Source organism: Podarcis vaucheri (genome assembly GCF_965113315.1).
Source record: "Podarcis vaucheri genome assembly, chromosome: 4".
NCBI lineage: Eukaryota > Metazoa > Chordata > Lepidosauria > Squamata > Lacertidae > Podarcis > Podarcis vaucheri.
In genome coordinates, this window is record NC_138762.1 from 82,102,049 (window position 1) to 82,116,087 (window position 14,039).

At 38.5% G+C, this 14,039-nt stretch overlaps 1 protein-coding gene across 3 annotated transcripts in view; it reads right to left on the reverse strand.

Moving 5' to 3' along the window:
- ATP11A (ATPase phospholipid transporting 11A) overlaps positions 1-14,039 on the reverse strand; it is a 111,929-nt gene continuing 97,890 nt past the window's right edge. Inside the window, exons 27-30 of one of the 3 annotated variants that reach the window (XM_082218566.1) lie at positions 12,268-12,371; positions 11,139-11,304; positions 5,819-5,923; positions 4,335-4,463 (exon numbers count right to left, since the gene is read on the reverse strand). In XM_082218566.1, the coding sequence (XP_082074692.1) occupies positions 5,834-5,923; positions 11,139-11,304; positions 12,268-12,371 (360 nt within the window). In that variant the 3' untranslated portion in view covers positions 4,335-4,463; positions 5,819-5,833. Of the gene's footprint in view, positions 4,464-5,818; positions 5,924-7,591; positions 7,681-11,138; positions 11,305-12,267; positions 12,372-14,039 lie in introns of those variants that run through there. The other 2 variants (XM_082218565.1, XM_082218567.1) reach the window with 2 other exon arrangements.

Sequence of the window (14,039 nt, forward strand, 5' to 3'; positions counted from 1 at the left end):
CCAAAACAAATATGCAAATTTTATTTTATTGCAAGCAGATTTAAACATCTACTGCTTTATACAATCTACAGAAAGTTCAAAAATATTAATATAAAGAATTCATGTTTAGGTATTTACGGAAAAGAAAGTTTAAAAACAGCACTGAAAATAAACTTTACAGTAATGCACATGTATATCATATATATTTATATTTATTTATATTCTTAGTATTTGAGACTGCTTTGATCCAGTTAATGAAGTGTTATAGCTTAGTCTAAACAGTAGTTTTGAAGGCTGAATTATCATCAGATAAGTGCACCTATCATTATACCATTTAAAATACATGTCAGTATTTGGTGCTGATGAGTAAAGATATTTTAATGATTAATGCACTGATAACTATGATCCACCATTCCCAAAAAGCTGTTTGTTTGTTTTTGCCAATTACACATTACAGACTGAAAGAATATTGATAGTGCATACAAGACAGAATTTTGTTCAGACACAATGTACAATTAAAATTCTGTACTTCTTTCGACAAAGGTAAAGCTGTATAAACTGAAGTGTGCAATTGTGCAATGTACAATCATGTACATATTTCTCTCTTATAATACTCTGACAGAATTCCATTAAAGCTTCTCAACATGATCTCACTGATATCACCAACAAGTGCAGTTTCCTTCGTTTGATACTTGCATTACAGTGGAATAAATAGGCTGATGCAAGCAAGTGAATAAATGGTATACTGTATATTAAAGAGCTGAATAAATTAATAATTACTGAGGGCCATCAAAATTATCTGAATATTACTGCTAGCTACTCTAAAGAATAAGTAGTTTCAATGGATGTATATGTTTTAGTCTTAATGGATATTTCGTTGATGCCCTCCAGTTCCAACACATTTATGAAAGCATTTGAAATGTTTTCACATTAGAGGTTCAACAATTCAGACAAGGCCATTTGTGTGACACGGAATGGAGTTTTCCACTTCATATAAATTTCTATCAATTTTACATTTTTGACTCAGGTCGCAACCCTACTAATGATCGTTGGTTGTTGCGCCTGACTAATTCTCCTAATCCAGCTGGGTGCATGGAAATATGTTTCTGTACATTGATCATCCTTCTAGAATTATTTCCTCCTCTCTCACTTGGTCCCCAAATGCACATGGAAAATCCTCTGCATCCATCACCAACTGTGACACAAGCACATTGCTGAACAGATGATCAAATTCTGACAGTTCAGACACTCTGATCTTCCAAGGGTAATGGAGTAAATCTAGGTTATGCCTCACCACTGACAGCATCAGTCACTTATTCAGCTGGGCAGATCCTCATGTGCAGAACAGGAGTGACCAGCCTGTGGCCCTTCGGATGTGGTTGAGACTCCAGCTCCCATCAGCCCCAATGAGCATAGCCAATGTTCAGGAATAACGGAAGTTGCGTTCCAGCAACATCTGGAAGGTCCTAGGTTTTCTCATCCTTTGCAGCATGTCTGCACCAAATTGCTATGCACAAGAATATCTAAGGCCTACTAGTTTAGCTTCTGTATTACACCTGGACATCTATTGCAGAAAGAAAATGAAGGCCTATAGAGCCTTTCCTTTCCCCCCATTTAAACAGTGTATTTTTAAAGCTCTGATTGCTTAATGGAAGCAGAATTCCTCCTTTAAATTCAAAAATATCCTCCTAGTGGTGCAGCAATGAAACTGCTAGCACATTTGCAGAGCTAAGCAGGGTCTGGTGTGGTTTCAGACTGGATGGGTGTTGAGATTCCTGCATTATAAGGTGTTGGACTAGACAAGCCTTAGGGTCTCTTCCAACCGTACAGTTCTATGTTTCTACGATTTCTCCTTCTAATGCAATACAATCAATCATAAGTGTTTGTTTTTTTAAAAAAACAAAAACTACCATTAAATATTTTAGCCTGTTGAAAGATCATTCACTTTTTAGGAAACAGTTGAGATGCAAGAATATTGCAGTAAACCATTTTTGTTAGTAGGCAGAGCAGGAATGCAGCATTTTCAAATCATCAAGCAAAGGGTCTTCTTACTTAAGGCTAAAAGATGGAAATGAACAAAACAAAAACAAGGAACTGGTAGAAAGCTTCATGGAATAAAAATGTAAGAATAGTAGATAGCAGCAGCTGGTTGTAAGCAGAATGTACCACATTAAAAGCTATTATTCACAAGCAAAAGCAAAAAAGCAATTTAAAAAAAATCAGTAGCTTTGGATGATTCTGAAACAACAAACCTATTTCTAATTTTAACATTCATCAGAATTTCAACATTCAACCACAATTCCACTATAAGCTAAACTCTGATCCAAAACTCAGAGGTATAAAAAAACTCTCTAAAACATACAATTAAAAAACAATAGAAATGTTGTGTTAACAAATGTATGCATATAACAGATATATAAATAGCTACAGTATTGAAAAATATTTCAGTGCAAAGGCAATTTTAAGATTTCTAAAAAACCCATTAAAAATAATTTTGTTAACTACACCCGAACAGGAGATTTGTCACTACTACAGGTATAAAATCAATACTCACATCAAGTTAATTTTTTAAAAATATATATTTGTAACCAGTGTTTTATGTAGGGGACATTTCTACTAGACATTCAAGTATGTAATGTCAAATAAACATTAACTTCCGGTATATTACTATCAGTATGTGAACAACACTGGAAATGGAAAGTGCTTCATTTTAAATGACAAACGCTGAGATGTTGTGCGTTATGAGGCGGGTGAGACTTGAGAAGAATGGGAACTACCATCAGATTCTCTTGTCTCTGTAATCTTTGGTATAATAAAATGTTCACAATTTGCCTTTCAAAGCATTATGTTCCCATCTCCCCCAAATCTCTGTTCAGGGAAGGCGAGAGAGAGAACCTGTGCCTTTTCTTCCACACACAAACTTTCATTTCCCTACAAAGTAATCCTTCGGCAAAGTTGACACCCTAAATAAAACACTGGGAGAAAAGAAACAGAACTGATCTGTGTATGCTATTATCAAAACCAGTACACAGCAAAACTAGAGCCACGAATAGAGCCGAAGTACAAGCTGGCTGTAATGATTTAAAATGACAGATAAAGCGTTTGCATAATCATGCACATCTTTTTTTCTTTTCTGAAGAATAGTTGAATTCACATTCAAAGAGGAGGAAGGGGGAAACTTAACCTAGTGGTCATTACCGAATATAAGTAGTCACTAAGTAGACATTCTGTTAAACATTCTGTCTCCCTCGCCCTTTCAAAGTTCAAATCAAAAATTAAAAACCAGCATTTAAAATACAGTATTATCTAGTTGAGCTGTTATGGAAGCAATTACTTCCTTTCCACAACAGGGGGAAAAACAAAAAACAAAAACTTCGGGTAGCAAAGCACTTCCTAATACATCCGTACTCTACTTTAGAGGTAGCAAAATGGTAGAATACTTGTTCGTTCTTTAAATTTCTAAGACTAAATTCTTAAATTCAGTAATTATTTTCAACTCAATACCTACAGTGGCCACTTCACTCGTTTGCTAGCCAGCTTGACTTCCCAAAGGTCTGTAGGCAGTCTAAGTAAAAATGTATTGGTCTAAAGTGTGGGGAAGGGTGTTGGGTCTTAAAATCACACATAGACGTCCTACTTGGTGACTTACAATAAAATGGATATTAGAGAGTGTTTCTTGAAAGCAGATTTGCACAGAGGAAACACCAGTTTGTTCTACAGAGAAAGCAAAGAAAAGACAAACACCAGTCAGAAACAGCACCTATGAAATATGTTCTCAGCGACTTTCACTGGGGGTCTGAGACCGTTGCTTAGTTAGAGGGTTGACAAAATTTTAACCACTGATCTCAGAAGACGACGTTTGACTAAAGCAGGACTCTTTCAAGTAATAAAGGAAAAGAGATGATGGGAGTCAATAAACATACAAAGGTTTTTGACAGGATGGAGTGAAATTACAGTGCTGTTCATCCTCACAGTCCCAGACTGTGTAGAAAAATCCATTGCTTCAACAGTTTAGAACATAATAAGGAAGGGCAAGACTCCTGGGAAAGATTTGTACTCCATGCTCTTTGATCCAGTTTGTCAGACTATTACATCGGACAGTTAAAGCCAGCAAAATTTCAATCAGTGCTGTTAAATGGTCATTTGCAGATGTAGTAGGAGCGGGGCTTGGAATGAGAGGAAGGAATAGTTGCTAGTTCTTAAAGGCTTGAGTTGGTGATCTCTCATAGGGATGTTTCCAGACCTGAACCCCTGTGGTAGTACCTGGCACTGGAATCACAACGCTTATTATTGGAATAGCCAAAGATGGAAGGGAGTACTGAATAATCATAGTTTCTCCAATGCGTAAACATTGTTTTTTTAGAATGAGAACTAGACCTTCTTGCTGGGGTATTTCTGCAGTCATTGCTCCTGTATCTTGGACTCTTCAGAGAGGCAAGAGGTGTGAATTCTGAAAAATGGTCCCGACCATGGCTTGATTTATTCTGCCAAGAAAACAAGTAATAGGTTATGAAGCTGTCATCATAGTAATTAACTGAAAGGCTTTAAGGTGGTACCTAGCATAGCATAGGGGCAATATGGCCAGATGGAGACATATAAATTGCCAATAGAGCACCACTGTTTGGCTCATTTAAAAATGCAGACACAGCCTCAACAGAGGAGTAATTTCAATTTATTTTAATTCACAATTTCATCTTCTTTTACATGCAGAACAACTTTTTGTTAACATTTTGCTTAGGAGAAATAAGATACTCGGATATGAACCACTTTTATCCTGCCATTTGGATGTCTGATAATCTTTTGATATTTGGAATGACTGATATGGTTGATATTTTTCTCAGTAGCTAGCAGATAAATTTAAATTGATAAGTTAATTTATACTGCCATTACTGTTCCTAGCCTGTATTTAGGAAATGTCCGGAAGGCTACTCTGCACCAGAACAGATGGGAATTTGAATACACTCTCCTGATCTCCATGGAGCGTGTTACTTTATAGAAGCTATTTTAGGAATCCCAATCATCTGGGCATTTGTGTCACTTTGGAAATTAAAGCACTTCCTTTTCTGAGGGCTGTTTTTATCTTTGAATAAATGTGTGGCTGAGATGAAATACTTTTGCTTCTTGCTATTACTTGTGACTTGTAAAAAACCAAGTTGCAAATGTTCCCTGTGGGGAGATATGAAGACTCTAGCAGATATATGTGCCCTTGTGCATCTGCTTTCCCCCAATTTTTGGGAGTCTGTAGCCTTTGCCTTACATTTGTTTAGCCAGGCTAAAAGCTGATGCCGTTTGAAATTTTGCTTTATCATATTTCCACATCCAAAGGTAAAAGACAGGGCACTGAGAAGGCAGGACCCAATATCATGGATTCATGATATTTGGAAATTATGCAGATATATTTGAGGGGGGCAAATGGGATTCTGAATTCTGCTCAAACCAATGTTACTAATTTAATCTGAATCCAAATACTTGTGGCTCATGCTGAATCTCATTTGAAGAATAGCGATTGACACAAAACAGCTTACAATTCATATTTAATTAAAGCTGCAACCATGCACATAAATCCCATTAGAATCAGAGTAAAAAAAATCAGAACAAAACATGCAGCTTCTAAATCTCAACCTTCCCGGAAGACACACCCAAAATACTACACAAAACCCCCCAAAACTTACCTGTACTCTGAAATGCATTGAGAACAGACTGCGATATCAAAAACTGCAGAGATTATATTTAATTTGATAAGGCACAGCAAAAACTCTGGAGGAAGAAGTTTTCTCTTTGAAAACACCACAGCACACCAACAGAAATTACCAAACGGTAACACGTGCAATACTGTTACCTATCAGTGATCTAATTATGCCTCGGAAGCAGAAAGGGGTCCTTCAAGGAGTGGCCCATCGTTGTTCGCCAGTGCATTAAGGGCAGTTTTATGTTTCGTACTCTTCTGCAAGGATGAGGAAAAACACTGAGACTATTGCTCAATATGGACATCTCACGGTATTGGAGAGGGAAATAACAAGTGCAGTGTTAGGATGGCTAACATATGCCAAATCATCAACACTGTTAATAAGAAATGAACAAACGAACAAGAAGCAGTTATTGTATTAGAGTTTACTAGCAGATGTATATTATTTCAGACCCTCCTTGCCCTATTTCACAGTGGAAATGGGGGGAAAGTGCATTTGAGATTATTGTTTGCAACAGCCTTAAAGTCCTACAACATTTGTCCCAGTTGCAAATGGACTGTCCCTTTCTACTTCTGGAGAGGGCGTTAGCTTCTTAAGTAGGAGGTAATCTTCTAATATGTCCATATAAAGGCCAATATGAAGGTCACCCTATATGTATCATTTAACTACCACCATCACAGGATTTAAACTCTTATCACATTGTTTCATATTTACTGCTTGACATTTTAATTAAAGGAAGACATTTTGAGGTTTTTAGCAGATTCATGTAAATGAGGAAAGGGTATAGCAATTCAGTGTTCTTCAAGTATGAAAGTTTGAAACTGGCATCAAGTTTACACTAAGATTCTTAATATTAAAGAGGAGGAAAGAAGAATTAAGCAGAAAAGTTAACACATAAAAACAAATTTGTAATTCAAAATAAGGATAATTATGTATAGTAGGCATACGCTGGAATGAAAGAATGCCCGCCTTATCACCAGCTAAATATTCAAATTAGATGAATATTGTGACTGGGGTCATGACTCTTGAAACAGAAAACAGAAACAAGATTTGGTTTACCAAAAGAGACCGATTCCTCCAAAGCTTTTGCAGATCCATTGATTATAATATCCCAAAGCAGTTTGCACAAATATCAATATTAAACATTCTGAAAACACCAACAGCAAAAGAAGACTTTAAAAAGTCAGGTTTTGTTTTTTAAAAAAACAACAACCCTGTAGAGTCATGAAACAGTGATCTTGCTCACCACATACAGAGGTGATAGCTGAATATAAAGCGAGAAACACAATGAATTGGGAATTTGTTAAAATGGAAAGAGAAAAGCTGAAGAATACAGTTAAATTTCTAAGTTCAAACCAGGTCATGTACAAACTACCCTGGTTTCTGATCTGGGTTTGCAGGAAAAGCACAAACCATAGTTTGCAGGTGTGAATGAAGTCCCAAACTTTGGTTTACCTCAGACCAGGAAATAAAACAGCAAAATGACATGTGTAAGGATGGTGTGCACAAGCCTCAAGATCTAACCAGACTTGTGTACATCTGAACTACCCAATTGCTCAGGAGCTCCCATCACACTTGTGTCTGACAAACAGTCCACTGAGGTGATTGCAACTCACAATGCAAGCACAATGTGCATTGATCTATCAAGAACCATCACTACTTAAAATGGACAGTTCTTGCAATGCATATTATGCTATTCACATACAAGGAATGACCAGTTAAGTGCACATAACTATTTATGGTATACAGATACTTTTAGAAAAGCGAAGAGAGGGAATGTCGACAGAACATGTTGTAAGTACCAGGAGGTTTAACGTACAGTTTGGATATGAAGCATGACTAATATCATATGAACTGTGGACACACTTTCTAAAGTCCTCTGAACGAAATGGCCAAGCATGCAGAAAGGCAGGGGAAAAAATCACCTTTTGCTCCATTAGAAACTTAGACTGCTTGAAGTCTGAGAAAGCATAAAGATGGTGGACTGCTCAACAGAAAGGCACTGATGTTTAGTCTGATTTCCCCCAGAAGGTTGAAGAAAGTACCCGTGTACATCATTTACAGTTTAAAGCAAGGTAGCAGTTATTTAGGAAAAGGAGGTTGGAAGACAGGAGCATATTGGGAGAGGGAAAAGAAGAAACACAAGGAATAAATCTGATTAAATGCTAAAGGCTTTCTAGTGCATATTACAAATACAAGCAACAAGTTGCCTAGGAAGGAAATACTAGACAGTTCTTATTCCACCCATTAGATCTAGTCACTTAAAACTTGCAATACAAGACTTCTTAAAATCACAGCACATAGTTCCCTTACTATGCCCTTTTCTAGATGTCTTGCTCAAGTAGACAGACATCCAGTGTGTTAATAGTTTTTACCAGCTTCTGTTAGGTGACCACCATAACTCTAAGGGCAATTGTCAAAATGCTAAGGGATTGTTCAGCTTCCTAATCGTACTGAATTATTTCCATACTATTCCTGTAATTTTTTTACAGGCTACAGTACGCTAATTTGGTTCTTCGCTTTGAACTTCAAGCTATTCCCATGGTCCAGTTATGATTACCAAAAATTGGGTCATTCAGATTATTACATAAGAGTCAGTACGATGTGGATTATACAGGCGAGCAAGATTTTCTTTTACATAATATCTAAATATTGGTGATCTCTCTAAAATCATCAGCTGGGGATTAACAAGAAGGCAAGTCACTCAGTATTCAATACCAGGTGGGGATGATTTTGGCAGGGCAAATTTGGTGAACATGTTAAAATAAAGTAACACATAGACCAATCCAGTGGCTTCTGCTGAACAACCATGGTTCAACTTGCAACCATGTCTGGAATTACATTTTTGCTTAAATTCCAGCGTCAGGTTTTCGCCTTGCAAGTCAGGCTGCTTTGGAGAAATGCAATGATATTCAGGAGGGAAGAGGAAAGGCCAGAGTGGTGCAAATACACCAGTGGGAGTGGCAGATTTACACCACCAGTGTGTTCATATTGTGCTGGCTTTGCCCCTGCCTTGCCCCTCCCCTTCTATCTCCTGGTAAGTAGCAGTGACACAGATGATTAAAGTTCAAGCGAGTGGCTGTGGTCCACCATGTTGTCTGCTGCTGCTGAATAGCATGGAAACATTTATGCCAAATTTTGATATCAGAATACCTGCCCTTGCCCTCCTAACCCTCTCCAAATACTGGTATTTTAATCTGGCTAGGAACTCTGATCTTAGAGTCGCCATATTTCAAAAAGTAAAATTTCTGACACCCACAAAGTTGTTGAGCTAGTGATTTTTAGCTTTCGGAGCTGTATCTTTTTCCATAAAGGACATGTCAGGAATTTTCCTGACATATGGCAAGCCTACTAATCTTAAACATCCTGGCTTGCAATTTATTTACTATGTATAACCACCGGCAAACTGATGGCAGTGTTTGTTTCAGTGCTGCAAAAGCTTTGTATCTTCAATTCTTTGCGAACAATTAATTGGCCTCGTCCAGATGAAATTCTCTCCTACCTCTCTTTACACACAGCAGAGGAATGAAATTGCATCTTTCAACCCCAACCCAGCAGTCAGGTATGTCTGCCTTGCCTCCAACACCACTAGAGATCCATGCAAATTGAATAGGCTATGCACAGGCAAATCCAATGTATATAAATGCAAATTGTGCAATTGATTCCTCTTCAAAAGCCCAGGAATTATCTGCTTGATTTAGGACCACGCAAGTTGGATTTTACATGTGTACATCCTACTCAAGGGCTACAGTTTACTCAGGACAGGGGTATCTAAATTCTGCTAGAACAGGAGAACTTGGTGAGTGATCTTATTTTCTCCCACAGCACATAAGGAAGTGGTAAGTGAGAATAGTGCCCAAACCAGGTAGACTTTCATTTTCAAATTATTAACACAAGAGAAGCCACAGGTGTATGAAACTAATTTGATGCTTCATCATGTAGCTACACAGATATTTGAAATTCAAGAATATTTTTAGCTATTCATCAAATAGAGGGAATTAAAGAAACAACAGATTAATGAAGGAGATGAAATATTGCTAACAGAAATATGATGCAGTTTTCATTAAACAATGTCTTTAATATGAAAAGCATCTGTTGAAATTTCAGGATAATCTTTCTAGAAACTAGGCTTCAGAAACAAGCAGCTTCAGTATTCTAGTTAAACATGCAACACACGTTATCATTCAAAGTTCACTATAATTTCTAAATTGACAATGTACTAAATTGTACTGATGGTTCCAGTTATTATCTTTAATGAATGATTTTTAAATTTATTTTGCCTAAAAATACTTTGCATACCTGAATTTGCTTCCTCTCATTTTTTAATCATGTTTATTATATTCTAAGCCAGTATTCTAGACTGAAAGCTTCTTCAAATACAATGGGCAATAAAGTGATACATAAATGTAGAAAATAAAACTCAGCGGACTTGTTTGGAAGGAGGGAGCTGAAGGTATCAATGCTAATTTGAATAGGTTACCATTATAAGTTAACCAAGTTTAAAACAGGCTGCTGAACAGTTTCATGTTGTTTTGTGCCACTGAAAATAACAGAAAGGGGACATTTGGGGGGGGGGAGGTTATTACAAAATTAACAAATATCAGCCCTGCATCTGTTTGAACTTGCACTTTTCCCAGATACTTAAATGATTATACTTTCTTATCCACCTACCCAAGGTGGGTTACAACGATATGAAAATACAATAAAATCAGTTAAGCAATTTACAATCGGAAAATTAGGGTGCCTGCATAGTGTTAGGTGCACCTCTATGTGTTTGTGGGGGGTGGGAATAGCACAGCTTAGAGGCTGCTACAGGGGAAAGACCTCTCTCACTGTCATGTGGCCCGCACCTCTACTAATCTGAATAGGGCATCTGTAGAGAAGGAGACTGTCTTTCAGACATTTGACAGCTAAGACATTTAGGGCTTTTAAACACTAATGTGAGCACCCTAAATTCGGACTAGAAACAAACCAGTGCAGCTGTTTTAGAACGGAGGTTATGTGAGTTTAAAATGTCTGTGTATGTCTATATTAACTCGTATCTTGGGGCTTTTTCATATCTGGAAGCATGCTGCAGGGTACTAGCGAAATGGGTTTTTTTTGGGGGGGGGGCAGGATATAAACTGAGTAAAATAAATAAATACAAATTTATTGGAAAGCAAACCTCACACACCACCCTTGGCCACCTCACAACCATCAGGTGTGCTCACACCAGAACTCACTGAAATTAGAAACAATTCTGAAAACGCGAGAGAAAAATGGAAGCCACTTTGGTGGTGAGGAAAAGAGACTTAGAGGGCAGGTTTTCAGCGGGGCACTAGTACTAACCTTAAGCGTGCAAATCCAGCCACATTTGTTTGTAAAAATAAGTCCCCTTTGACCTCGGTGGAACTGAGCAGACTTCTCTGAGATTGGGCTATAAATCTAAGATTAGGCATCCATCATCAATTATCAAGACTATGGGATGTTTACCTGGATTCTTTCTGTTGCTGTAGGCCATAATTGCCTGCATAAAATTTTCTTCAGAACATCTGGAAGAAGGCTCACCGTTATGAGCATAATAATAGCCAGCCATGCAGGACCGCTAGACAGCATTTGCATGAACACATAGTACATCCTCTGGTAATTGAGAAAAGGCCTAATTGGGCAGAAGAAAAACAGAACACAACCACGGTGGATAAATGAAGTCAAACTCAAAATATAGATGGTTTCAGCATGCAGTAATAATAATAATAATAATAATAATAATAATAATAATAATAATGTTTGCTTATTTATTTATACCCCACTCATCTGGTTGGGTTTCCCCAGCCACTCGGGATGGCACCCAACAGAATATTAAAAACACGATAAAACATCAACCATTAAAAACTTCCCTGAAGTTTGTCTTCTGAAGCCTTCAGATGTCTTCTAAAAATCAGAAAGTTGTTTATTTCCTTGACATGTGATGGGAGGGCGTTCCACAGGGCAGACGCCACCACCGAGAAGGCCCTCTGCCTGGTTCCCTGTAAGCTCACTTGTCGCAGTGAGAGGACCACCAGAAGATCCTTGGAGGAGGACCTCAGTGTCCGGGCACAACAATAGGGGTGGAGACGCTCCTTCAGGTATACTGAGCCGAGGCCATTTAGGGCTTTAAAGGTCAGCACCAACACTTTGAATTGTGCTCGGAAATGTACTGGGAGCCAATGTAGGTCTTTCAGGACCAGTGTTTATATGGTCTCGGCGGCCATTCTTATCCTTACTCTTACCTCACTGTCAAATTGTGGCTAGGTTCAAGGTATTAGTGTTTCATAAAATTTCTCTTTGCATTAAAAGAAGAGCCTTCTGGGTCAAGCCTAGCTAGTCCAGCCTGCTGTTCTCAGTGGCCGGCCCAAAAGCAGAACCTAAGTGAAACAGCACTCTGCCCCCTTGTGACTCTCAGAAACTGGAATTAAGAAGCATATTGTCTCAGACAGAAGAGGCAGATTAGAGGCATCGTGGCTAGGGCTATGCTGCCTGAAGTGTGGGTTATTAATATTTTTAAATAAATAAATAGTCTGCCATCCCTTGTATGCGATTCCAGAAGTGGCATTTTCAATTGTGCTTCACAGATGTTTCTTACCAGATGATCCCTCCCCAGAGAAGGGAAAAGACAATGTAGAAAAGCAGTGATCCCCAGATCACAAAGTGATTGATCCAAGTCCAGTAGTGTGTATCCAGTGCAAGCTGTAAAAATGTATATATATATATATATTTAGATCATCGCCTGAGGATAGATGGCAATATGAATATGTGAGTATTCAGTTTCACACATACATTTAACATGTTGGACTCGACATGACATGTACCTCCTATAACTTTTAAACATACAAAACAAATGTGATGGGCAACCACTGAAAATTAACTCTTAAACAAGTCAACAAAGCTGACAATCTCCTTTATATGCTAGGAACAGACTTCCTTTCATGGCGTTCTACATAAGGCTCTCCAGGGTTTCAGGCAGAGACATTCTTAGCCCTACCTGGATATTCCAGAGACCGAATCGGGGATTTTATGCAAGCAAAGCAGATGTTCTACTACTGAACTATGGCCTTTCTTTAATTCAATTCTCAAGAATCACTTACTTAAAAGAATTTTGGGACCATAATCCATCCATTGAGATAACTATCAATCAGTTTTTTCCTAAGCAAAATGTGCCAGAATTAAGTTTGCCTGAAAACTACACAATAATGCTTTGGCCAGATAGTTCTACTCTTTACAGTGGTACCTTGGGTTAAGTACTTAATTCGTTCCGGAGGTCTGTTCTTAACCTGAAACTGGGTTATTATTATTTCTGGGTTAGCGGAGTGTGTAACCTGAAGCGTATGTAACCTGAAGCGTATGTAACCTGAAGCGTATGTAACCCGAGGTACCACTGTAATTATATATGCGTAGAAGCTGGTAAGCACAGATGCTAAGAGGTGTTTTTGTTTTCACATGTAGTTCGTATGAATGAAAAGCAGGCCATAGGCTGCCTCAAATCAAGCCCTGGTAGAAATACACATTGACTGTTTCTTGTGCAATAAGCAACAAGTCCCAAGGGGCAGTAATGCTGGTTCTTTATTCAACAGTAACTAAAAGTGCACCACAAGCTATTCAAGCAGATGGGTTAAGGCAGGTGGCTGCTTTTATCGAGATTCTCTGTGGAGAGAAGGTATTTCTGAGAAACAGGGACAGGGGAACATAAGAAGAGCACTGCTAGATCAGTCCAAATGTCTAATCCAGAATTCTGCTTTCTGCAGTGACCCAGCCAAATGCAAACAGAAAGCTCTCTCCTTCTGTTTAGGGCTTTGAAGTACAGGGGAGATACACAAAATCTGGTCCATACCTGTCAATAAGTGGGACACCACATTCTGCACTAGCTACTGTAAAGGTTCCAAAACATCCTTTTACAAGGGAATAGGACAGAACAAACACATCTCCAGCCCATAAGTCCACCAAGTTCCTTAGTATTATTAATTGCATGGTGTCACACTCTGCCTGATGGAGAAGGCACAATGTCTGGGAGGGCTCCCAGACCCAACTCGGTCACTGGAGATGCAGTGGACCTCAATGGCTAGGAAAGCTTTCTACCAGCTTCAGCTGGAAGACAATGGCAGCTGTTCCTGGATCAGGGTGGCTTCACAAGTTTCCCATGTATTGGTAACTTCAAGGTTGGATTTCTGCAATGCGCACTTTGTGTGGCTACCTTTGAGATTGGTCTGGAGGCTGCAGCTAGTACAGAACATGGTGGCTAGAAGGCTTGCGAGGGAAAACTACTGCCAATCTGCTACCAGGCCAAGATTAAAGTTTTGGTGCTAACATACCAGGCCCCATACAGCCCTGGAGCAGATTACTTGAGAGACCATCTTATCC